The sequence below is a fragment of the Cydia pomonella genome, chromosome 24 (genome assembly GCF_033807575.1).
Source record: "Cydia pomonella isolate Wapato2018A chromosome 24, ilCydPomo1, whole genome shotgun sequence".
In the NCBI taxonomy this organism is placed as follows: Eukaryota; Metazoa; Arthropoda; class Insecta; order Lepidoptera; family Tortricidae; genus Cydia; species Cydia pomonella.
In genome coordinates this window covers 13692265-13718870 of record NC_084726.1, presented here as the reverse complement: position 1 = coordinate 13718870, position 26606 = coordinate 13692265, and the positions used below count along the sequence as shown (strand labels likewise).

General features: G+C 34.3%; 1 protein-coding gene across 17 annotated transcripts in view; it reads left to right on the top strand.

Moving 5' to 3' along the window:
- LOC133531155 (hemicentin-2) overlaps positions 1-26606 on the top strand; it is a 782365-nt gene that overhangs the window by 47190 nt on the left and 708569 nt on the right. For all 17 annotated transcript variants that reach the window (XR_009801479.1, XR_009801478.1, XR_009801476.1 and 14 more), the window contains exon 2: positions 19415-19522. Coding sequence is in view for 9 of the 17 variants with exons in the window: in XM_061869289.1 (XP_061725273.1) it covers positions 19465-19522 (58 nt within the window). In the remaining 8 variants the exon portion in view is untranslated. The remainder of the gene's footprint in view (positions 1-19414; positions 19523-26606) is intronic.

The following is a 26606-nucleotide window of genomic DNA, read 5'->3' as shown; positions in this document are numbered from 1 at the left end:
CACCGGGATCCTTCAAGGACTCAAAAATGTCAATTATTGAGATCAAAGAATCGCTTCTGACGTGAAATCCTTGGAAAGAATCTTGATTAGGGGGAAAGGGTTACGAGGAATGATCGTTTTATTATTGTTTCTTTGAAGATTTAGGAAGAGAATATATTTTTTGGAAGAGAATAGTTGTGTTGGTTTTTCTTAGTCTTATTTTACGGCTAATACAGGCTATTATGTTCAGCGGCAGATTTATGATTTATCAATTTGATAAAAAAAAACTAAGACAGATAAACCTAAACTAAGAATAACATTGTAATTGGAGACTTGTAATTGGCTTACAGTTTTAGCTGTAAGTTTTCCCAAGAAATAAAATAAAATAAATAAAAATTTCCTAAATGCTGAATTTTGTGTACGCACTCCTCAAAATGTTCCGCATATTCTGAATATAATACAAAATTTACGCCTTGTGGTACTAAGTCAAAAATCTTTGGTACGATACGCCTGAACCAGCATGCATGATGCTCAGCTGGCTAGCAATCCATTGCTACTAATCAATTCGCAACCTCAGGCCAATTCGAACGTAGAGTCAAAGTATTTAGTTGGAGTACAATTTTGTACCTTGTCACAGTGACAATGATAGGTGACAATCGATATGATACTCGCTTTACGATTCGTCAAGTTAAGGAAATTACTGGAAATTCCATTCGAATATATTATTGTCATATTTCCCTTTCTAGCGTCACATATTTCTATTCCAAATAATGTTCCTTCAATTCCAATAAAATCGTCATGATACAAGATATAGATTTAGGTCAAGTAGTTAAGGCTATAGGGGTTTCCAATCTTCAGGTATTATTGTAGCATGTAGAAACGGTCTAGTGATACCTATATGCAATATAATCGTAAGTTTAGGTTTATCGGCTTACCAATGCGGTTATTTCAAGACTCCGATATGGCAGTGTAATCTGGGGTAAATCTGTCGATAGAGAATACGTACTCACTAGACCAAAAGCGAGAGGAATGCAAAATACCGGAGAAAGCTTTATTAAATTTAAGGAAAATTTAAACGTTAGTCACAGATTTTTCCTTTTATAATCATCACATTGATAACAGCCCCAATTTCTCTCTGTTTACCCGTGTTATACGACATCGGACTGACATTTCCTTTAAATCTTTCTCAACCCCCTGAAGTTGTGAATTAAACCATTAATCAATTTGTATTTACCTTAGACAGCCTTATTTATATTCATAAATGAGGTCTGTTGAGAGTGGCACACGACCAAGTGCAGGTGGGAACTTGAATTAACTCACAAGATAGAAAAATATTTGAGTCTTCGGTCATTTGACAACATTTTCGCGAAGTAAATTATGTGATCTTTAAAACTACTTTTAAAATTACTTTGGGACTTTGGTAACTGGTAAAAGTATTTTGGAAAAGGACTGATTTAAATGTGTTAATATGATCCGATACCTATCAGGTGCAGGATTAAGTGTGAGCGTGATGCATTGGGAGAATAAAATTGGAGTTATTAAAAAATATATGCACTTTCTGAAAAGTCTTGCTGGAAAGTAAAATCGGACTTGAATATATCAACTTAATGATCGGGAAAGAAATGAGTTATTGTTTCATCCGTTAATGTAAAATTTAAGATACCTAATTATACATAAAAAAATGCGTAAAAATCCTTAAACAAACCTAAACTATTTTTAATTAGACATAGTCTCCCAAATATTTACGTCACTTTCATTTTTGAACTAATTTAATTGCAGTATTTCGTTAAATCTTTGAAGATTCTAATTAAGAAAACCTTTATAATAGAAATTTAATTAAGTTTGTAACAATGTAGAAAAATGAATATCCCTTTTAATGGATAGAAAAGATTATTAAACCGAAAATATATATGAAAACAAATGATAACCGTATAACGTGCCGTATCTACCAAATAAATAGATGGCTAATACACATTTCAAGATAAAATTACAATTAAGCGATAGAATAAAACAATTTAACGACAATACTCAGACAAAGGAAGATTAAGTGAAAACAAAAAAGGCAAAATGGCGGAAACCCATCAGACATTTTAAAGGATTTAAGCCATTTCTGAATTAAAGGGTGTCCTTTAATGAATCAGCTAAAACTCGAATGAAAACAAGATTAATGATCGCAAATATAATAATTGGAAAATAGAAACTTCTCGATTAAGTAATTAAGAAGTTGACAAACAACGTTGGTTCCTATTTACAGTATCTACAACTTTGCAGATGCTTTATTCTAATTAACTTTCTACATTTGTCATTTATAATATAACCTCTTTATTCCTTTATAAATAAACATAATTTACAGTATCATTTCTTCAACTCGGTAAACGAACTGATGGAGGACCGAAAGAGAGGTGGTCAGAAGATATAGTTAGAGCTGCTGGAAAGGACTGGGTTACAAAGGCAATGAATAGAGATTCTTGGAAGGATATGGAGGAGGCCTTTACTCGTAGAGAGGTCCTTGAAACAATACTGCAACTCATATCTGATAAACTCAACATGAAAATTAATTACAAACAGATCACTTACACAAATGACATCAACCACGCAATTTCATTTTCGTAAAAGACAGGTCAATTAATATCATACTAATCGACATACACTCGGAGACAATTGAAAGGGGTCTCTTTGTTAAAATTGGCATAGGAGGTGACTCGTTTTTAATTGTTTTCGAGTATAGTACAGATCTTGGAACAAATTGCAATTCAAACTGCAGACGACCGAGGATTTCCAATTTGCATGTCGTCAAAAAAAATATAGACTACCTCGAGTAGATTCCGCATTACAAACACATACTTACAGCATATAGGGAATGCTTTAAAAATTTAGCAAATATATTTGATACTTCGTTGATTTGTGTTATTTTTGCGAGCTGTTCTGATCCTAAGAAAAGGGTCGGTAACGCACATGAAACACCTCTGGAGTTGCAGGCGTTCATAGGCTAAGGTGACTACTTACAATCAGGCGGGCCATATGGTTATTTGCCACGACGTGGTATATAAAAAAGTATCCTAAATTTTCTGTACATTTTACGTACTGTACACGTTACTTATAGGAATAGGCATACTTTTTTTACATATTTTTTTAAGAAACTCTTTTATATCTTATATAACATTTAAGCGTATCGGGCCGAACTACTTATATAATAATTTAATTTTAATTTTCTATTCTGAATCAAGGCCTTTCGATCTTATTTAAAAAAACAATATTACTTTGCTCATCCTCCAAATAATGACGTGCTAGTCGATCAGTGCTAACCCGTTCTATTTACATGCATATTTTTTGCATGCAAATCATGTCACCGTCCCACCGCGAAACTAAATATAGCAAACCGTCACCAAAGTATAAAACAGACATCATCAGGAGATGCTGGAAATGTTGACGGTCTGGCGTCCGGTAACGGAATGAGCTGTCCTGACTGGACACCCATATTTTGACTGGTTAGCACTGATTGACTAGCACATCATTATTTCACGAATGAGCAATGTATTTTTGTTTCAATATACACAAAGTTAAGCCTGATTTTATTAATTCTTTCGATCTTAATAGAACCTGACGTGGACAATTTAAATAAAATTACCCGAGTGTGCCATTGCGGAATAACTCTTTTTACTTATACCCTCCTGACAACCGGGTTTCTAAATTTGCCAGCTAAAATTTAACTTTGTCAAGTTGACAAAGAGTCAAAAGTTAATTGGGGCCTATTTATGTACCACATGTAGAACGCGAGCAAGACTCAGGACAGGTTTTTTCTTCTTGCAAAAAATACCGGTATTATAACGTTCTTTGGTTTATTATTTCATTTCAATGGGACAATCTAATAACCTTATGTTATCTATCTACACGAGTCCTACGTAAAGAGCATAAAATAATTAAAAATATTGGGTTATTTCGGTTTTTTTAAACCGGTGCCGAGCCCTGGACGCGAATCGTCAGGAGAATACTCCATCTAGAAGGCGACATCTCTGAAAAAAAGCCAAAGTCAAACAGGGAATGAAAACATGGTGGCAGTGACAGTGCGACAAAAGGATATCGAGATATTAATCGCGTCTGTGGCGCAAGGCAGGCGCTGACGACTTTTACACTTGATTACAATGAAAGCAGGGACTCCAGTATACATATTTTAATGTACAGAAAAAAGTCGAATGTACAAAAACCGGCCAGATGCAAGTCGGACTCGCGCAGGAAGGGTTCCGTACCATTATCTATAAAAACGGTCACCCATCCAAGTATTTACCCCGCCTGACGTTGCTTAACTTCGGTGATTGGAAAGAAATATTTATTTTATTCTGTTTTTAGTATTTGTTGTTATAGCGGCAACAGAAATACATCATCTGTGCAAATGTCAACTGTCTAGCTATCACGGTTCATGAGTTACAGCCTGGTGACAGACGGACGGACGGACAGCGGAGTCTCAGTAATAGGGTCGAGACGTTGTCCCTTTGGGTACGGAACCCTAAAAAGTCTAAAATAAAGAACCTTGATCCCGATTTTAAATAAATAAATAAATTTTATAGGACATTGTTACACAAATGACTAAGTACGGTAAGCTCAATAAGGCTTGTGTTGTGGGTACTTAGACAACGATATAAATATTTATAAACACATGGAAAACATCCATGACTCAGGAACAAATATCCATGCTTATCACATGAATAAATGCCCTTACCAGGATTTGAGCCCGGGACCATCGGCTTCACAGGCAGGGCACCCACTAAGCCAGGCAGGTCGTCAAATTGGTAAAAAAAAATATATATGGCAGATCTAAAAACTTTCAGAATTTTTAGACCACAGTATAAAAGAACAAACAACGCCGGGTGTTGACAGGTGCGTTCATATTGTCTTTTCCGGTCAAGCGTAAGTTGGTGAAATGAAAATGATGGCATGAAAAAGAAAAAGCAAGGGAATTTTGTACAGTCTAGGTGTTTAGTAAAGTCGACATTTACTTAATTACGTATTAACAATTTAGTATTAAGTTTTGCAAAAAATGTTTGGTTAAAAACGCTTGAACCTTAATGAATAAAAACAATGATATAATAAATATAATAATAAGTACACTCGACAGTACTTATTAGGTATTTATTACTTGTTTAGTTACTAGAAACATTACTTTGTTTTACTATTGATATACAAAAAATTAAAGCACTTGAAACCATAGGTACTTCTAATAAAAAAAGGCATCAAAAGACCTTACAAGATGTTCGAGAAATTTGTGCGAATATCATTTTCAAATCCCCAAAAATATTTAGCGAGAAATTAACGAGGAGCCATTCACAAACACAAAAAACACACACACATTACAGTGAACAATACACAAGGCATAGCCTGTATCGAGGGGATCAAGATCATAACGAATTACCAAGTTCGTGCGGCTATTAATTAAGGGGCTGTCAACACCCAATGTCCTTGAAATTGATGTTACTTAAACAGTTTTTTAAGAAAGACTATTTGTTTTAGTCAAGTAAGAAAAATATATGTTCATATTAATTATATTTCAAAGACCGTGGTTGTACTCGATACATGATTGAACGAAATCGGCTCGATGGAAAATAATTGCAAAGATTGGTCTTAAAATCACAATTAAACGGTTCTATGTCTTTATTGTTTTGACTTATGGGTCTGCAATTAAAATCACAATTTCAAAACATTTATATCTAAACCGCTATTGAGTAAATTATTACACTAATAATCCACTTTTTTAATTTAAATATTTTTCTTATTATTCCCTTGTCCAGGCCCAGTAACATGCGACAGTGCTATCTCATTTACTCCGATACAAATATACAGTGTGCGCGCTTTAGGTATTGACAGCCTCTTAAGTAACAAGTTCTATTCTAGAATGAATGTCTATATTTAAAGTACATGGATATTTACACGCTTAAGAAAAGGAGCTACTAATAAAAATTACAACCTCGAGTGCTCTTCAATGACTATTGGGCCTTTTCAATGGGCTAAGCACGTGGGTCCGTGTCCTAAATATAAAAAAACCGGCCAAGTGCGAGTCAGACTCGCGTACGAAGGGTTCCGTACCATTATTTATAAAAACGGCAAAAAAAATATGTTTGTTGTATGGGAGCCCCCATTAAATATTTATTTTATTCTGTTTTTTGTTATTTGTTGTTATAGCGGCAACAGAAATACATCATCTGTGAAAATTTCAACTGTCTAGCTATCACGGCTCATAAGATACAGCCTGGTGACAGACGGACGGACGGACGGACAGACGGACGGACTGACGGACTGACGGACGGACGGGCAGCGAAATCTCAGTAATAGGGTCCCGTCTGACCCTTTGGGTACGGATCCCTAAAAAGAAAGGGTTAGTTCCAGCGAGAAAGGTTCCGTACCTATCCAGTGACAAAAATAATTAGCCATTGAGTAATTTAAAAAATAAATTTAAGTAAGATTTCGAATAAATTTAAATACTAATAAAATATATGTGGGGCACCCGGTTGAAAAACGTTCGTCTTGGCGTCCCAGATAGCGCTGGAAGTTTACTTTTATCATTAATTTTAAGTTTATTTATAGTCTATTTTTATTAACTTGTCTATAAAATTGTATAAAATAGATTATAATATAAAGAAAAGCTCTGTAAGAACCGATTTTTCAGTCCCCAGTCACACTGATACGATCAACAATAATTGTCATGTGTCATTCTCAAAACAAAGTTAAATGGTTATTGAAAAATCGGTCCTTAGTCTTGCAAATTTTTGGTAAACAGAAGATTTGTGATTTTTCTGTTGACGTGAGGGACCCTAAAAAGGTAATTCGCGCCCTAATCAGTTCCAGGAAAGGACGTGAACCCTAAACCTTTACGCTGGAAAAGAGCCAGGATATTCAATTATCTAGATTTGAGGTGATCTGTTTGTGTACCTGGATATATCTTTCAACATTTTGCTTGTCCTTTTATGTTCTTTCTAACATGTCTTTATAATAAATATCACTCTTTTAAATGTTTAGTATTTTCTAGAAAGATAAGTAAAATTGATAGGTAATGTATTTGTTTGAATAGTAAAATGTTGTTTTTTAGTTAAAAGGGTGCATATGAAGCATAAGGACTCTTCTGTGATGGAAAGCCACAAATATTGTTAGGTGCCTTGGTTTCAGCCAGCAGAGTTTTCGAAAAATCGTAGTGCTTTTTAAGACCATATTACGGTTGCCAAAAAAGAATACTTATAATTATAGCAATCTTTAGGCCTTTCTCTAGTAAAGTTTCATCGATTGGAAACCTGATTAAAGAACTTTAATTCAAAATATTTATGTGCATAAATAAGAGTACAATCAATCAGGTGGTAGGTATATAAAGTTTTAATGTCATTACTTATTATAGTCGAGAAAAAAAAAGGAAAAAAATATATCTCAATTATTTTAGAAATTACAGAAAAAAAATGAAATTCATTGAAAATCGACATCCCTAATGGTATTTTTAACGACCATGTCTACAAATATTCAAATATTACTGTTTTTATTTTGTTTTTGGAAACTTCAATAGCCCTGCTATCTAACACAGTTCTTAAAAATACCAAAATACATGTAGTTTTTACACAAAAAATAATCAAAATTCATTTTGTCCCTACAATTTTGAAAGATTGTTTCTTACAGTCCACTTTCAATCATCATGGTGTAAAAAAATAGTATCGCCACCACTATGGCAATTATTTTCAAAAGTTGACGCAACTAACCAAGATTCCAAAATGGTATAATACTTTGGGAAACCTAGTCACAACAAAAAACAACGAATTTTTAAACAAACACCGACATTTTTAAATGTTGATATTAATCACTTTTGAAAAGGGTTGTTGTTGCAAGTTTTAAAATTTCAATGGAAAATGTGGGTAGTTAATACAATTTTCAAGTCAGTACACTCTGATCCTTTGTTCGCTGTGCACCGTTCCGTATTAATTGATGTGGCTCTCATACTAACAACTCTTGGCTTTGCTTTTTGGACTGGTGATCTGCAAACTGTACTGACCTGGCATTATTTTGGACTGTGATTGTGTTTTGTGTATTGGACTTTTTCCGTATTCTGGATTGTTTAGCGTTTATCATGCCGCTACCGTACACACCGTTGGAATACGCTAATATGCATCTCATTTATGGCGAATGCCGATGCAATGCTAACGCTGCTAGCAGATTGTATCGAGAAAGGTACCCAAATGTTCAAAGACATCCGGATTATCGAGTGTTTATTAATGTACATCAAGCCTTTGCGGAAGGTCGTTTACCATTTGACAGGAGACACACTGGAAGACCTAGATTGGAACGCGATGAAGAAGTTCTCAATGAAATAGAAAACGATTCAACTACCTCGGTACGTGCCATAGAACTAGCTACGGGAATACCAAAAAGTTCTGCACATCGAATTCTAAAACGTCACAGACTTCACCCATATCACTACAGGCGTGTGCAGACGTTACTACCGCGGGACTATCCACATCGGGTCGCATTTTGCCGTGCGATGCTGCAAAAGCACAGGGAAGATCCCCAATTCTTAGACAAAGTTCTATGGTCGGATGAATCAACCTGCAAGAAAGATGGCTATTCAAATCTACACAACTTACATAATTGGAGCAATGAAAATCCGCACTTGATGAGAGAAGACAAATCTCAGTATCAATTCAAGGTTAACTTATGGACGGGCATCTTAAATGGAAATGTAATTGGACCCTTTGAGTTACAAGGAAACCTTAATGGTGATGGCTATTTGACCTTTTTACAAAACGACTTGCCTGAATTATTAGAAGACGTGCCTTTACGTGATTTACAAAACATGTGGTTTCAAAATGATGGTTGCCCAGCTCACTATGCCCGTGCAGTGCGAGAATACTTAAACCAAGAGTATCCAGGGCGTTGGATCGGGCGACTTGGTCCTATCTTGTGGCCACCCCGTTCGCCCGACCTGAACCCCCTGGACTTCTTCTACTGGAGCTGTCTTAAAGACAAAATCTACTCAAAACCCATAGCAACATTGGACGAGCTTCGCCAAAAAATCACACAAGCTGCGGATCATATCAATGGTAGAAGATATGCACGACGGATAAAACGATCATTTCTAAGGCGATGTCATGTCTGTATTAATGCCGGTGGCAGGCAATTTGAACATTTACTGTAGTATTAATAATGTAGTAAATGAATTAAAAAAAAAGGAAAAAAAAATTGTACCATTTCTTTGCATTTATTCAACATTTTTCAACAACAAAAATCCTTTATTGGGTACAGTAAAAGTGATTACCGCCAACATTAAATAATGTCGATTCTTGTTTAAAAATTCGTTGTTTTTTTTTGTGACTAGGTTTCCTAAAGTATTACACCATTTTGGAATCTTGGTTAGTTGCGTCAACTTTTGAAAATAATTGCCATAGTGGTGTCGATACTATTTTTTTACACCATGATGATTGAAAGTGGACTGTAAGAAAAAATCTTTCAAAATTGTAGGGACAAAATGAATTTTGATTATTTTTTGTGTAAAAACTACATGTATTATGGTATTTTTAAGAACTGTGTTAGATAGCAGGGCTACTTAAGTTTCCAAAAACAAAAAAAAAAACAGTAATATTTGAATATTTGTGACATGGTCGTTAAAAATACCATTAGGGATGTCGATTTTCGATGAATTTCATTTTTTTTCTGTAATTTCTAAAATAATTGAGATATATTTTTTTCCTTATTTTTTCTCGACTAATCATAAGCAGCTCCATCCTCTGGTGCCGGCTTATCGTTGAGTTTTGGGACACGTTGTATAAGAAACCTTAATATCATATTTGAAGACCTATCCTAAAAAATTTTTGAGTTTCAGTTCTAAGTATGGGGAATCCCCAAAATTTATTGTTTTTATTTCTATTTTTGTGTGAAAATCTTAATGCGGTTCACAGAATACATCTATTTACCAAGTTTAAACAGTATAGTTCTTATAGTTTCGGAAAAAGTGGCTGTGACATACGGACGGACAGACAGACAGACATGACGAATCTATAAGGGTTCCGTTTTTTGCCATTTGGCTACGGAACCCTAACTAGCAAAATTCATCTTACGTTATATATGAACGGTGCCCAATACGCCGCGTAACAAAATAAACAATTTTCTTACCACAAACCCTTCTATTTGTCTCTGATCTCCTGGGGGATGAAATAACACCCCTTCCTTGAGTAATGAAGTTACCAGAATATAGCAATATAACTAGTAAATGAAACGGGAATGCGATAATAAAACAACTGCAGGAAAATGAGCATTTCTCGCTCTGAGTCTTAAAACGAATTTATTTTCCTGGGATCTTGCAAAATGCATCGTTTAATTTAATATAAGTGGAGACCTTTATTTTTATTTAAGAAGTGCAGTAGCCATAGAAATATCAGAGCGTAAACTAATAATTCACACGGGTTTATTTATATTTTAGGTTATACTTAATTAAAGATCTTTTATGTAATTTCTTCTCACAATAAGCTCCTTCAATCCTATTCGGAAAAAATCGTGTCCCAAATTTTTTATTTCCATTCCGTTACTATTTTCGTAGACTTTGTACGATGGTCAACTAAAACGTTTGGATATTTTGGGATATTTCTTTCTACTATTAGTATCGAAAGAGCGCGTCAAGGGGGTGATTTTTTTTAATTCCATTGAATTGCCAATCTGTTATGTGGTTTTAAGTTTTAACACAAAAACAATTATATATTATTATAACCTAGATTAATAGCTTTTAAATTTTATTTTATTTCAGAACTTGCTATATAGTTATCACACAAAAAAGCATTGACTTACATTTATAACCATGAATTTTAAATTTATATTATTTTTGACACGATGTTAATATCGTTCAGGCTAAAAGTCAGTTAAGGTCAGAAGAAAAGGTCACAGTTTATGAGCCCCAGATGATAGCCCGTAAACACGAGATGAGATAAAATTAATCACAATTAAGATTTTATTTAAATTGCCATTTATTTATATGGATCACATTTATACGTTTATTTAGAAGTTTGAAACTATATCACAAGGATACAAAAGTGAAAAGATAAATAGATAACAAATAATTTATAGTGACGTAGTCGGTAGTGACGGGTCCATATTGGGTTGCATACCTACTCGTAAAAGTTTAAGTCATACTGCCTAAGAAACAGGAGGTCCCTGGTTCGAATCTTGGTAAGAACATTCATTTGTGTGTCCATCAATATTTGTTCCTGAGTTATGTATGTTTCCTATGTATAACTAAATATAACATTAAAGTCATTTTTCTTCCTTATTTTAGCCTCAGACATACGTGGTTAAAATCCTTCGGGTTGCTTGTGATACACCGTTTTTATATTATTTTATTTTATTATTTTTGTTTATGTTATTACTTTTTATATTATTTTTGTTTATGTTATTATTTTCGTATAGTACTCACAACCGTCAAGTGGGTAGCATGGGGCAGGAGAGATAACATTAGACAAAGCAAATATTTCCCAATTATATGAACGTGGCTGCCAGCGGTGTACTTTTCACAATCTTTGAATCAGGATTTACCAATCCTAAGGTTAATTTTTCAACTATAGACTGTCATACAACTGTCAGTAGAAAAAGGCGAAATTCAAATTTTCTATGGGACGATAACCTTTCGCGTCTACATTTTTTAAATATGCCGCTTTTTTCTACTGATGGAAATAGCCTGACAGACTATAGCTAGATTAGTTCATAGTCAAAAAATATTGTCCATGATTAACCCATTAACCCTCCAGTTAACCTAATTGACGGAATCTATACAAAAACATTACTTATTGAACCTATATAGTATATACGTAAAAAATATATGTGTTATTAAAATCCTAGTTTAATATTGGTTACAAATTCTATCGAAATCACTGAAATTTTAGACCGTTAAAATCAAAAAGAGCTCAATATTCATACGGTTTTATTTTTCGACATATGTATATCTTTTGTGAGATTGGACATATGTCGGTGTCTTTGTTTGCGCAGCAAACCACCAGGCCGGCCGGCCGTCTCGTCGCTCATCGAATAAACCGGTTTATTTAGGTTATAATTAAGTTCTTAAAACGTTTGCGTTCTTATGAAAGTTCGGAGTATAGCCGAAATAAACCGGTATTTACCGCTATTTTTAAAACCGATATAAACTTGGTCGTCTAGTGTCTAGTACTCACTATACAAGCTTCATTTGAGCTTACTAATGGACGAGGTCGATTTGTGTACGATAGATATTCATTTATTTAAATTTAAAATAACAGCCTATAGAGTCAAATCAAGATAAACAGGCAACGATTTAGATAGCCCAGATGGTGCACGGGTTATTTTAAACGTCAAACTTCTACCAAATTATGACGTTTACATAACACTTGTACCGTCTGGGATATCAAAATTGCTGCCAACTTATCTTGGTCTCACTTTATCACAGCTGTAATTACCTTATGCAACTTACTCCCTTCTAATGAGCCAAACCATTTGATGTCGAATGTACCTATTTTTACAAGCTTTTATTTATTTAGTTTCAGCTGTCCTGTTATCTGTCGGTCTGTAATCAAATCTTGCAAGTTAAATTTGATCCATTTCCCGGTTGACAATTCAATATTATGGTACCATCGAGCTGGTCTGATGATGGAGACAGGAGGTGGTCATAGGAACTCTGTGATAAAGCAACGCAACGTAATTGTGTTTGGGGTTTTTAGAATTAACTCGATGAGTATTAGTCGCCTGTCTAAAAAAAATACAGTCAGCGATAAAAGCTTGTAACAAAAATTATATTTAGCCAAAAACTTATTTATGCGATCAGAACCAGGAAAGTGTTAAGTTACACTAAGCAAAATCGAATCGAGCCCCAATCCGCAAAGCAGAGACCATAGCATATATCTCGATATTAAAACCTTTTTGCAACTGACATCGATTAATTACAATTATACGAGTAAGTAAATTGTAATTAACTCTTTTGTGTATTTGACAGTCATAGAAATTACCAAACAAGTTGCAACTAGGATTAATTCACTTGATTAATGAAATCGCTTTGAGACTTTGTTAGATTTAATTAATTTCCGTGTATCGTAAGTCAGGACAGGGTTTGGAACGATAATTATCGATAATAACCAACGCGATAGTTATAGTTTAATGAATATGGATTTGATAAAAACTAGGCTTTGAGTGAAATAATATACACACATATATACACTTTAAGGATGACTCACGTTAGAACGGCCTGGGTTCGGGCCGCAGCATCTGACACTTCGTTTACTGTAGAAAGCATCCCGTGATAATCGGTCACCTGTCATAGAAAATGACCCGGACCATCTTACGTGAGTAATCCTTTAATAAACGGTGATACTTTTAAATATTACTTTGTACTAATATAAACTACCAAACCAACACCCTTACAAACTTTTTAAAGTGAATACGTTACTCAATGGTAGAAAATTCCCGTTAAATAAACATTTTAGGCAACTATTTAGTAAGTATGAAAATAAATTACGAATATGTAGCAATTACCAAACAAAATAAAAGTATTTGATGGAAAAACTTGGTTGAGATGTTACCTAACTCATCAAGGACTCGCGAAAGAGCCACGTATTCTGCTTCTCATGATTTCATTAGACATATTATACTCTATTGAACATGTTAGGCAAAAGAAATGCCCAAATAGACATTTACTTTGAATAAGCTAATCAAAGAAAATATCCCATTTTGGGGCTTGTTTCTGAGCAAATATCTTTATTATATTTACCTTGGCAAATATCTAATAAAAATGTAGTAAACCTTGATTCAATGTCGATGCCAAAATGTTTTATTATAGAATACGCAACTTTACTTACATATTTATCTTATGTATTATTATGGGCTGTGAATTGTTATCGAAATAGTAAAAGTATGTCTTTCTATGTCACAAAATAAAGTAAAGGCATAGTTATTTTTAAGAAACTAAAGACATTAATAAAAATATACTAATATAATAACTTATGAATACTATTTTACACACGTAAGGAAATACGGCGGGCGGATCCAACTTCTGGCATCCATCATACCATCATCGTAGCGCCATGTTTCAGCACTCTCGGTCATAGAACGGCATGCTCGTCTTATTAGATCACAACATTAGTTACACAATAGCATTACAATAATTGGTCGAACACACGAAAAATAGTTGTTTACAAACATTAAAATTTTTTCTTGACACATGTCACATTGGCCGGGTGCGCTGCCTCGCACCATAGTGGCCCGGGCTGCGGTCTACGCAGAGAAAAATCTTTCCTGACTCGTTCTTTTAGCGCTTTTATAGGTGGAGTCGTGAAATATAAAATCGTAGGATAATATTTGCAATATTCCCAAGGCAGAGCAATTTAGATGTCTGTTTATCTGTTGCTAGGAGATATTAAATAACAGAAACGTAGCAGCTAATAGTGTAAAAAGTAAAATAGCTGGTAAAGACGCAAGTACGTCAAAAATTTACTCAAAAGTTCAAACCAATATAATACAATTTATTTAACTGGAAGAATATATAGGTATTCATATCAGATGATGAAATTAATCGTTTAAAGACAAATTGAAAAGCTAAACCAGCTGCGGTCTAGTCGGATGGTTGGCTAGTGCAACCTAGTTGAAACGTCGGATTGAAGATAAAATAATGAAACTTAATCCCGGCAGACCCGTTATATCAATAAATAAAAATTAGAAGGAACACGACGCCTATAAATCAAACATGTTAAACGCATTTCACAGACATTTATTGTTTCTTTACGACATATTTTTAAAAATTACAACTAAATTGAATTACATTCGTCAAATTACAACTAAATTGAATTTCCAATGGCAAATTTTGTTTGGTTATTTAGTTAAAAATATTTATAAAATTATGTGTGTCCATTAATATTAACTAAACTAATCATCCATTAATAATTTAATTATTTCTTAAATGACAAGGAAGGCTTTAAAATAGGAAATCTTTCCTCACTTTCGTTTTCGAATATTCGAAGGACATCCGACCGTCGCGTCGGGCCTTCGGTGAAATGAGTGCGATCCGATTTGTGCTCATTAGAGAGCATTATGAGCTCGAGTTAATTCGTAATTGGACTGGAGATCATTTGGAGCTTTTGTTTAGATCAGATTTTAAGATAAAATAACTTGCTGTTAATATAAAACGCTGTAAAATGTGCCTATAGTTCGTGTCATCCACGTTGACGCGCGGATTTGTCAAATCTAACCGATCGATCTATTCCTTGTTCACCACTGAGTATGCTCCAACCGTTTTTAGAGTCCTGTAGTCAACTAGGAACCATAGTTTCGCCATGACCGTCTGTTTGCCGCCCATCCGCGGCTTTGCTCCATGATAGTTAGTGCTAGAAAGCTGCAATTAGGCAAGGATACATAAAAAATGCATGGTGATAGAACGATAAAATAAAAACTACAAAAAAAAATTAGGGTACCTACCTCCCATAAAAAATGTTTTTATTGACTTTTTTCCGGTTGAACCCAATGGTGTGGAGTAACGTCTTTCAAAATGAATACGGGTCTTCAACAACAATTTTTTGATAAAGTGAATATTTTCGAAAATAATCGTCCCAAAAGAAAATTAATATGTGTTCCCCCTCCAACTTTTGAATTACAAAAGTATCGTAAAACAAAAACTTTATAAATTATTTCAAAGCCGTTTTTGAGTTAGAGTGGGAGTAAAAAGACGTACAAAAAAAAACGCTGCGCAAGTACTCCCTTATGCTAAAGGTAACTACACTGAGCATGGCCTGACATACTCTTGGCCAAATTTTTATACTTATATGAACACAGTCTCAACCTCATCTAAATGTTACAAAATTATAGTACTCATGGTACTTAAAATCGCCATAAATATCAACCCGCCACATACTTGCCTCAATGTGTCGTTTCCAAGCAACAAATCCCATTTTTATCATTTGCCATAAGGAAACTTTGACAGGTTATTGGTATTTTGGTATAAAGATACAAGCAAATCTTGCCCTTATGGTAAGCGACATGCTAGGTTCCTGTGACTCAAAACAATTCATCAACAACGGCCACCGTATATTTAACAACTACTGCATACAAGGTATATTTGCACGGAACATGTATTTATACAACATGCAGAGACGCATGCATGCGTGCAATCCGCACCGCTGCATCTTATGCTATATTACAGCAAACATGGCCAAATTTGAGTGGCTATCCCATTAGATAAACAAGCTGCATCTTATATGCAAGGGATAAGGTTGGGAATCGAGTGAATATTTATAGAAGTGACCGGAGGAAATTTACGCTTTGACCAGTTTATTATGACTTTGGCTTGTAAGAGCTTGGTAACAGGACGTGTGAATTAGTTATAAATTTAAAGATTTTTAGACGAAATAGGTAGCAGGACATGACGTTTTCATGAATTTACAAATTAAATTTTCCGTTTATTGGAAGTTATATCCAATACTAGGGGATCTGAGATAGTACAAGAAATAAATATTAGATAATCCTACTGATTCTAGCTAATTACTTATACAATGTGATTTTGCTATCTGACTATACTTTGAGGGGTGGCTATTTAGATCATACTGAACAACTTTTACCATAAGGGCAACACAGAAAACGCAAAAAAATGTGTCATCTCATTCATCCCGAGGAGTCATTATGTCATTGTTTTCTATGGAACAGCAGTTTTGCATCGCAATTTTGGGATTGACTCCATAGTAAATGTTGTTCAGTATGACCTACATATTACCGCTTGCAGTATGATCAGTAGCATGCTTGGGATATGGTATGGATGTAGTAACACCTCTGGAGTTGCAGGCGTCCATAGGCAACGGAGACTGCTTAACGTCATGCGGACCGTATGCTTGTTTGCCGCCAACGCAGTATAAAAAATTACTGTGTATAAATTGATCTATTCATTCATGTTAGAAATGACCTATAATTATAAACAGAAATTATAAATATCCCATAAGAAAGAAAAAGTAGTTAAGTTCTTCCTGCCCGCGGCCCATTTAAAACAACAAAAAATATGCAGTAAAATAATGGGATTGCTAAATTATTACATTTACTGTCTTGGTGATCTACTAAGTGAACAGTATAGTAATATTGCTAGAAAGTCCGACGTTCTCAGTTTAAATTTGCTACCGGTAAAATAATCTAACATTCAGACGTGTTGTAATATTTGTCTGCAAACTGCGGCCGAAATACGCGCAGCAACAGACCAGAATAGATGCGCGCATTCTTTATTCGCTCCACTATATTAAACGATTTTCGTCTAAACAGATTTAATAGATCTATCATCACTGGTATATATTTACTAGCGCGATCGTGACCTAAAGGGCTGCATACATATACCTGCTACAATAGTCTTCGTTCGCAATTATAATTTTTCTTCAATTTGTTCAGTGTCTGTGACACGTCTGACAACGTTCTCATTCTAATTATACGTATGTGAAGAAGAGACCTTATTTTCTACTTAGTTATGGAAATGAATATATATCCTTCGGTGTCAGAGTGGACATTAACCATAAAACAGGACATATACGCGTCAACCTCAGTCATGAGGCAGACGGACAGCAATTTTTTTTCAATAATGACTTCACGGACACAATCATGACGTTCTTCAATTTCCTTTGTAAATTGCTTTATACTTCAAAAAATATAATTACCTACATCAACATTAATTAAAGACATCTACATATGTACGACCTAAATATTTTCTCTGAGGACAATAAGTATAGCTCTGATTTAAACTTTCACGATATTTACACATTAACTAACACAAACGATGTTGATGTCAACTTTAGCCAGTCATCTCCGAGACCCCGCGGACAACGCCGTCCTCGAAACGTCGGAGGTAAATTTTAAAAATTAATAACAAGTTAATAATAAGTCTAGCTTTTTGGTCCATTTAGTTTTTGGGTATTTTTTAAATGCCGGAGCTAATGGGGGTTCACGAGGTCTACAGCTTGTAGATCCACTAGTTTTATATGAAACAAATGACCTGATTTCATTGCCCGTGAGTTCACAAAACTGAGTCTGGATGCGCTTGCGTTCGTCAGAATGTAATTATATCCGCAAAACGCGCAAACAGATCGATTTGGTAAATTTAGCGCGCGCGTCATTCACCGTTTTTTATAACTATAATGTTTCTGGATTTACTTGAATTCAGTCAGATCTTTAGAAAACTAAAATAAATATCTAAAGACTACAACTACAGACTCAAGACTAAGGCGTTTGTTAAATTTTGCTTGTAAACGGCCCGATTGGAATATTGAGATACGAAAAAGATAAGTTCTGGTTTAGATAAGTTCTCATTTAGATATCGTTTGTATGTCATATATTTGACCGAAGCAGCTCGATTCGGGCAACCAATGACACTTTGACATTAGAAATATCGTAGATAGATCTTATTGAGATCACAGCGAAATCGAAATAAACGTCAATTTTAACATGTCGATCTTCTAAAGATCTTTCCAAGATCTTAAAAGTGTCTTAATCGTTTTTGGAATCGGGGCGAAAGTTGTAAGTAGTACCAAAAGTTTGTCAGCTCTCAATGGGGTGACAGTAGCCAACGTATTTGACTTTGATCAGTGCTTTGATTGTGCGTGGTGCAAGTCGTATACAACCCAACTTGTCTAGTCCCATTTAGTCAAAATGTTTAATAAAATCTTGTTTCATTTCAACACATCTCGTAGCCGACTTTCGTCCCAATTCACAATTTAAATAAATTAATATTTCCTGCAAACGACTAAGTAATTGGTCAAACAATTTTGTTTAATTTAAGCTAAATTAGAGCTTAGATTTATTTCAGGCAAAAATTTAATACTATTTATAGTAATATGATGTAACCCGCGATTTTACTTGCCCTATTTATTTCGAAGATTTCTATCGATAGGTACATCAACATGCATAGTTTTATAAAATTCCTTTTTCAAATTCTACATTCCTGTCTAAAGTGTTTTATTTCTAGGTTTAACCTGGCTGCACCCAAAAGAACTTATGTCACGGTACAACTCATATAGAAATATGACCTTTTATATTTGTCATCAAATATGTATGTCACATATCTCTGAAACTGTGAATTCGTGCCTTGATGGTAGAGAGACCTTTGCCCAGTATTGTTCATAAAACAATTTATTTCTGGTCGGGTTAGGTCACCGTAGGTGCGCTCGGTTGCCGTTCTTAGGCGTTCTATAAACTTGGCCTCCATTTTTAATTCAAAAATGTCATTTACTTGTATTTGCCACAGAGTGATGAATGTTTTCTTTGTACAGACTTTACTCGTCGTTTACGATCCATAACGCAAACCTTGTTCCGATTACTGTTGGAACGTTGATTTTTTTTAAGTTTGTAAATTTACTTTATTAATCCTTCTCCGGTATTCTTTTACCAAACGATAATTGTCGAATAATTTCTTGGTCATCAATTATCAACCACTATTTTTCTCTTCCAGGTGACGATGTGCTAGTGCAGTGCTATGTGCGCGTGACAAAGTTGAACAAGATGGCCGCCGTGTTGCTCGTGTTCTTGCTGGGCTGCGTCGGTGCTTTGGCTGAAAAAGGTAAGCCTTAGCTTTTTGATTGAGTATCTAGGCTAGTTGAAAAGAGTCATTCTATCGACGTGCTAGTGCAGTGCTATGTGTGCGTGGCAGACCAGCATATTTGCAGCGTTTTATGGCTAAGTATATATTAAAATCCGATTTTCACTTCATGGTTTAGGTGGGATTGTACTTGTATTTTTACAACCTGTAATAGTAATTACGAAAGCTTATTGAAACACTCCTTGTTAAATTAAATCCATATTGAACTCGTAAACTAAATTAAAATTGTCACGAATTCACTATAACATATCTGAAACCTTATAGAATCCACAGGAATCCATCAAATCTGAATGTGGCAATCATCTTTCTATTCCTATACACCACCCCCTTATTATGCGAGCTACGTTTGGAAATCACACATTACATTATTATGTAGCAAGTGAAAAGCTATACAATTTTCAACCTTACCCCATTGACATAAGCTCTACGGAATAAAGCTTCTTATTATAAGCTTTGGATTGAGCACAAATTCAATTTTACGCAGATCCGGCTTTCTCAATTTTCTAAACACTTGGGTCACAGTGGAGTATGCTACAGCAGGCCAGCTGTAATATCTTGTTAGCCTTTTGGTCACACGGGCTACATGTTATGTTATAAGAATGTAATTTCATTCGGTTGTTGTCTGTTTGTCTGATTTAATTTCATATCTTTTCATTATATATATAAGAATTTAAATCTTGGAGACCCTTTACATCTCTAAGGATAATTTAATGATTTTTTTTTTAAATTACATTTTATGTCTGACACTTAGAGACGTTTACATCTTTAAAGAATTTTAGTATTTGTTGTTTGTATTTTGTTTATCATAGTTCTTTTGTGTGATTCGACATTTAGAGACTGTATACATCTCTAATATAGTATCTGATATTTCATTGATTCAATATTTATAGTTGTATTTTATTGATTGTAATTTGACATGTAAAAGTGCCCCTGTGGCTTATTTGCTGAATAAATGTTTGTTTGGTTGTTTGGTCTAGTCTTAACGATTTATGGTGAAATATCAGATAGCAATATATGTTTTACCGCAAGCCTCACAAGATAAGAGAAGTTCGCGACAGACTTAACTTAGAAATAGCCTTGACGTACTTATTACATCTCTTATCACAATTAATATCATCCGATCCGTAATATTCTGTTCTTCAAACCACAATTTAACCGCTTCTACAATTTATCTCTAATCTGCATTTACTTTTAATTTTATGTAATATGTTAGATGTTTTCCTGTAAAAAATATAAATTCCGGACACGCTACTAGGTACCTATGTTTAATAAAACAGCTATGCGAAAAAAAAAATGGTAGTGCCTAACCACTATTTATACGAAGAATTAAAACACGCGGGAAAATAAATGTATGGGAGCCATTACTCTAGAAACCAGAAGGGGTTGGAAATATTAAGTAAATTACTTACAACGATACCATGAAATGTAATGGACTCTATCTGAGAACAAACAAGTCTAATAGTTTATAGGGGATTTTGGAAAAATGCCTTAGCGCTTACCTTCGAAGCTATATATTCTCTTACACTTGACTTAAAGTAAACAATTCTAAACATCTACCTATATTTTAGAAACAGATTTTATTGTGAGACTGATAACTAGTCACGATATAGAAATATCTTGATTATTTGTGAAAATTTGATATCAGCAATATGTAAAACACAACACGTCATGATGAAAGAATATAACTTATCTCACAAGAAAAATAAATCTATTAAACAAAATATCCCTCCAGCCATTGCAATTAAGTTAACGATATAATAATTTTGTTTTAGCTCGGAGTACCCACAGAATGACCCTCAAGTTCGCATGAATAATTATTTCAAAACTGTCGTAATATTTATAATGACAGTAATTTTGCTCCAACAATTTTTAATTGTTGTTCATTAACTTAAAAAAATAACGACGTCTAGACAAATAAAAACAAAAGGTAAGGTTCCAAAATTAGAAAATACCTTTTACTGCAGCATTTAAAACAACGACTTGTTGTAAACCACTCTCGTAAAACTAATTCCACGCGAAACAGTCAACTGTAAACAGTATTAAACGTATTAGTTTTATAGTCAAATTAAAACTAAAACTAATAAACCAAGCTTACATGTAAAAGTTATCCAATCAAGTCATTCATGGCTCAAATTAATTTAGAGCGCTTGTTGATTCTCCGACTACAATCGATAAGTTGGAGGACTTACAAGTTGACTTGCAGGTGCAATTTAGGATAGTGCTGGCACGAGTACTTGCTGGAACTTCCAACTGGACGGAATCAGTCAAGTTTTGGAAGTTTGAGAACGTAAGTAGAGAACGTATGAAACTAATGAATTAATCGGTAACTAAATTAAAATAATTCGTTTTGGCATTATATAATGGTGCAATACTAGATATATACGCATGAAAATGATGATTTGAAGTTGTTTATTAATAACAATAACATATGTTAATATCATGAAATTCAATGTTAATTACTACGAAAACAGGTATTTTTATATAACGCGTTTTTATATCTACTTTGATGTACATTTTTCTCATAATGTACGCCTAAAGTATAAAAGTCTTAGTGAATTACGAGTATGCTATATCGCTTTCTTATCAATGCATAAGTCAAAATGACAGATTAAGACAAATATTAATAGCTAATTGAGTCTAGTATCTATTAGAATAACATCAACTTAAGAAACAGGTATCTGGTATTGATCTTGTACTTAAGAACGTAAATGCTGGACTGCAGAAATGTAATTGTAACACAAAATGGATATTATAAATTTACCAGATTACCTATAGGTTTAAAAATCGTCCCTGCCATCTTTAACTTCGTAGGGCTCGATGTACATTAAAATGTACATATTCGTTACAATCGAATTAAAAGCTTTCACGAACTTTGGTCCGTGTGTAAAGTAGCATTTATTTTGTTTTATTGCTTTATAAAACAAACGAAATTCATTCCAGTTTACTCATATAATAAGGATCTAATAAAAAAAGGAACACTTAGTATAGTGGGCTTTATGAGGTTAAGCACTTTCATCAAGCAGTTATAGTCAGTTTAAGATACAATATAACTAAAGAAATCTTAATATAACAAGTCCCTAAACATATAAGTGATAAAACCTACTGTTATTTAATCCGTTGTTGGACAACATGCGCGAACTACCCACAACTCGCGGCATTTGCCTAAAGTTTTAATAACGCTATGATATAGTGCGCTTATTAGACTAACTCTGCATGTTTGCCAGAGCAAAACGAGTAGTTTCCATAGCAGTACCCTAGCGGGTAAGAGATACAGACCATTTTGAACGTGCATCTGATATCAAACTGATATTTGGTGCATCAGCGTTCATTTCGCTATGACTTGTTCGAACATGTGTTAGTGCGAACCAAAGCTTGGGACAGGTTTTTAAAAAACCGTTAAATATTTCGGTTTTCCTCCGAACTTTTATAATTATGTGTGACTGAAACCACGCAGATGCTTATACAATTGGGTATGGCTACCACCAGTTTGACACTGACATATTAGCTAGGGTGTGCGTCACTTACTGTCTATGCATCTCGCTCGTACTCGTATATTAATGTTTATGTAAGGGAAGGGTAACCCATGGGTTAGTTTCTAAATAGAAACATTTTTATCTACACACATATCATAATGATGCGTTCAAAAACCTCAAATTAAAGTAACGTAAAGATTACCTATTTTGTACAAACAAATGTATTTTCTATGGAAATGTAATGTCCTGGGTTCGAATCCCGGTAAGGGCATTTATTTGTGCGATGAGCACAAACATTTGTTCTTGAGTCATAGGTGTTTTCTATATATTTAAGTATATATAGTATATTATATATGTCGTTGTCTGAGTACCCACAACACAAGCCTGAAAACTGTACCTACATAATGTGCCTTCTTGTATTTTTTTTGTTTATTTTTACATAAACCCACACATTTATTTTAATGCCTTTTATTATGTATTTCATACATTTTTTTATTTTTTTATTCTTTGACATTTGGAGAACCTTTACACCTCCAAATCTTATTATTGTGTATTATTATTTTTCTCAGACCGTGGGGACCTTATACATCTCCAAACTTAATGTATTAACCGTGGTGACTATACGTCTCTGTCATATTGTATAATAGACTTGACTTGGTACATACTAGTTATGTACAGAATGTAGCATTAGTTTATGAGACTGCTAGTTTAACAGTCTTTTTTTTTTGAATTTTATTTTTACACTTGGAGAGACTTTACACCTCCAAATTTTATTAGTATTAGTACTCTGAAATTGGGGACCTTTTACATCTCCAGATTTAATGTGTTTTTAACCATAGAGACTACATCTCTATTGTATTGTAGTAATTATTTATTTTAAGATTATTATAATGTAATGTTTACCCAGGTATTGGCTGTTGTATTTATAAAATGTTGTTATGTATTTTTCATGTCACTATATGATGTTACTATAAATGTTGTATTGACTTGTAAAAGAGCCCTTGAGGCCTACTTGCAGAATAAATTTTTGAATTTTGAATTTTTGAATTTTTGAATATGTAACATTCACATAAACTACTATTATGATAGTACGCAAATAAGTCCCGCTTTAATTAATTAAGTTTCTAAGTAATCTGAAATTGTTTATTAAAGGATCCTAGAATATCGGTTTAGGCGCTTACACAGCAATTTTACTATAAAAGATTTATTTGTCCGTCCAATATTGGTTTAGGTCAGAACAGCCAATATTATACAATTATTAGATCTGTTTGCGTTTTATAAAAATAATGGCGGCTTTGTTTACTATATCAACAACTTTGTTGACGAACTAAATAAAGTGTCTAGCCCATTTTGTTTATATTTTTACACGACTACCCAAAAAAAGAGTGTATTGTTTTCAGGATTCATGTTTGTATGTATGTCAGTTTCTTTATTCCACCATAACTTCCAAATCCCTTAACCGATTTGAAAGAGTGAGGTATTGTTAGAATCGTTACGTTAACCCGAGTAACATAGGTTATGTGACGTCACAAATAAAACAACATGGCGGACTTAATACACGATATTGTGCGACCTTTAGAAAAAAAAATCATAGGAACCTATCGATACAGTTCACTTTAAGAAAGCAGTCGTGTTTTTTTAATTTTTTTAATTATTTTATTATCAATATTGTTATACCAATATTGACTCACAATACATGTAGATTTCAATTTAATTGGGGCCCAGCGCGCGTCGCCTTTATTAGGAGCTGTCAAAGCGCCTTATAGAGATTTCTGGTGACCAGAGGGCTGGACAATATTTTGCTGAGCGGATCAGCATTGCCATCCAGCGGGGCAATGCGGCCAGTCTTCTGGGCACTCTACCGATCGATTTCGACCTTGTATTCTTTGGAATTGTTTTTATTCGTAAGTTTTTAATTTAAATGTTTTTATTATGTTTTACATACCTATTCAATATATATTTCTCATTTGTATATGTAATTTTTTCTATTTAATGTATGACATTATATTAATAGTCCGCAGACTATGTAACAAGTACGTATACCTAACGTACGTACGAAGCCGGCATTCGTTGGTGGTTTTAGACGCTAGTCCTCTTCTACTGGTTAGTCCGTCATCGCCCCTGGTTTCCCCCGGACCAGGCGGCATGCGTAAACGCATTTCCCCAACGTTAAAAAAAAAGTACTTATGCGTCGAAAGGCTTTGAAAACAATCTCTGAGGAAAAATGGAAGTAATCATTTGAAGTGTATGTATATCTATATTATTTATCTAAACATCAGTCTTTTGTAAACACCCGTGACACAATAATCCGTACTGTAATACATTAGGGCAATTATTGATAAAATCAGGGGTTTCGACAGTGACTGATTGTATACGCGGCTGAATACGATCTTTATTAGACCGTAGAACTGATCGTTTCAATGTTTTGTAGTGTATTTAACCCCTGACGCAAAAAGATGCTATGTGTTTGACTGACGCTAATGTCTGCGTGTCCATATTTATAGTAAATCTTTTCATAAATGGAAGGAAGCGCTGGTGGCTTAGCGGTAAGAGCGTGCGACTTGCAATCCGGAGGTCGCGGGTTCAAACCCCGGCTGGTACCAATGAGTTTTTCGGAACTTATGTACGAAATATCATTTGATATTTACCAGTCGCTTTTCGGCGAAGGAAAAAATCGTGAGGAAACCGGACTAATCCCAACAAGGCCTAGTTTACCCTCTGGGTTGGAAGGTCAGATGGTAGTCGCTTTCGTAAAAACTAGTGCCTACGCCAAATCTTGGGATCAGTTGTCAAGCGGACCCCAGGCTCCCTTGAGCCGTGGTAAAATGCCGGGACAACGCGAGGAAGAAGAATATAAATTTAAAACGATTTCCAATTATGATACAAAATAGTACAAAAATCCATATGGATAAAACAGCAGTCAAACGCATAACCCACAAATTAAAAAAAGTCAGTCCTCAGCCTCACATAATGCGGCAAGAGGGCAAAAGTGCACAACTCTGAGAATAGAGAATTTAATTACAGAACCGTCACATTGTTAGTTACTCTTTTTGTTCCGGATTGAGCATGCATTCTGATTTAAAGTGTCATTTCGCTGCGTCGACGTATTCATTCGAAACGGATGGCAGTTACATTGTCTTTTTTAAAGCTTTAATTTAACTCAAGTGATGTTTGTTAGTTTGTTTGAGTCTCAGAGCATAGTTGTAAGCAGACATCGGATTTTAGGGGGCAAAATTAAATGACAGCTAAGGAGTTCCTAGGCAGGGTGATTAGTCACTTGCAATAATTTACGGACTGAATACCTATATAGGTCATACTGAGCAACTTTTACTATGGGAGAAACTCGGAAATCGCGAAAAAAAATTTACTCTGCCGTATAGAAAATGTCAATGTTAGACAGCCAGAAATAAACATCCTGTATAAACTCAATTATCGATGTTTTTCCCATAAAATATTCATAAGATTTCCTGTAACAGTTGCTACTTTATTTGTATTGTAAATAGGTTTTTAATTTGCTATCTTTGAATATTTACTGTAATATTTACTTACTTACCTACTTATTGTAGACGTCG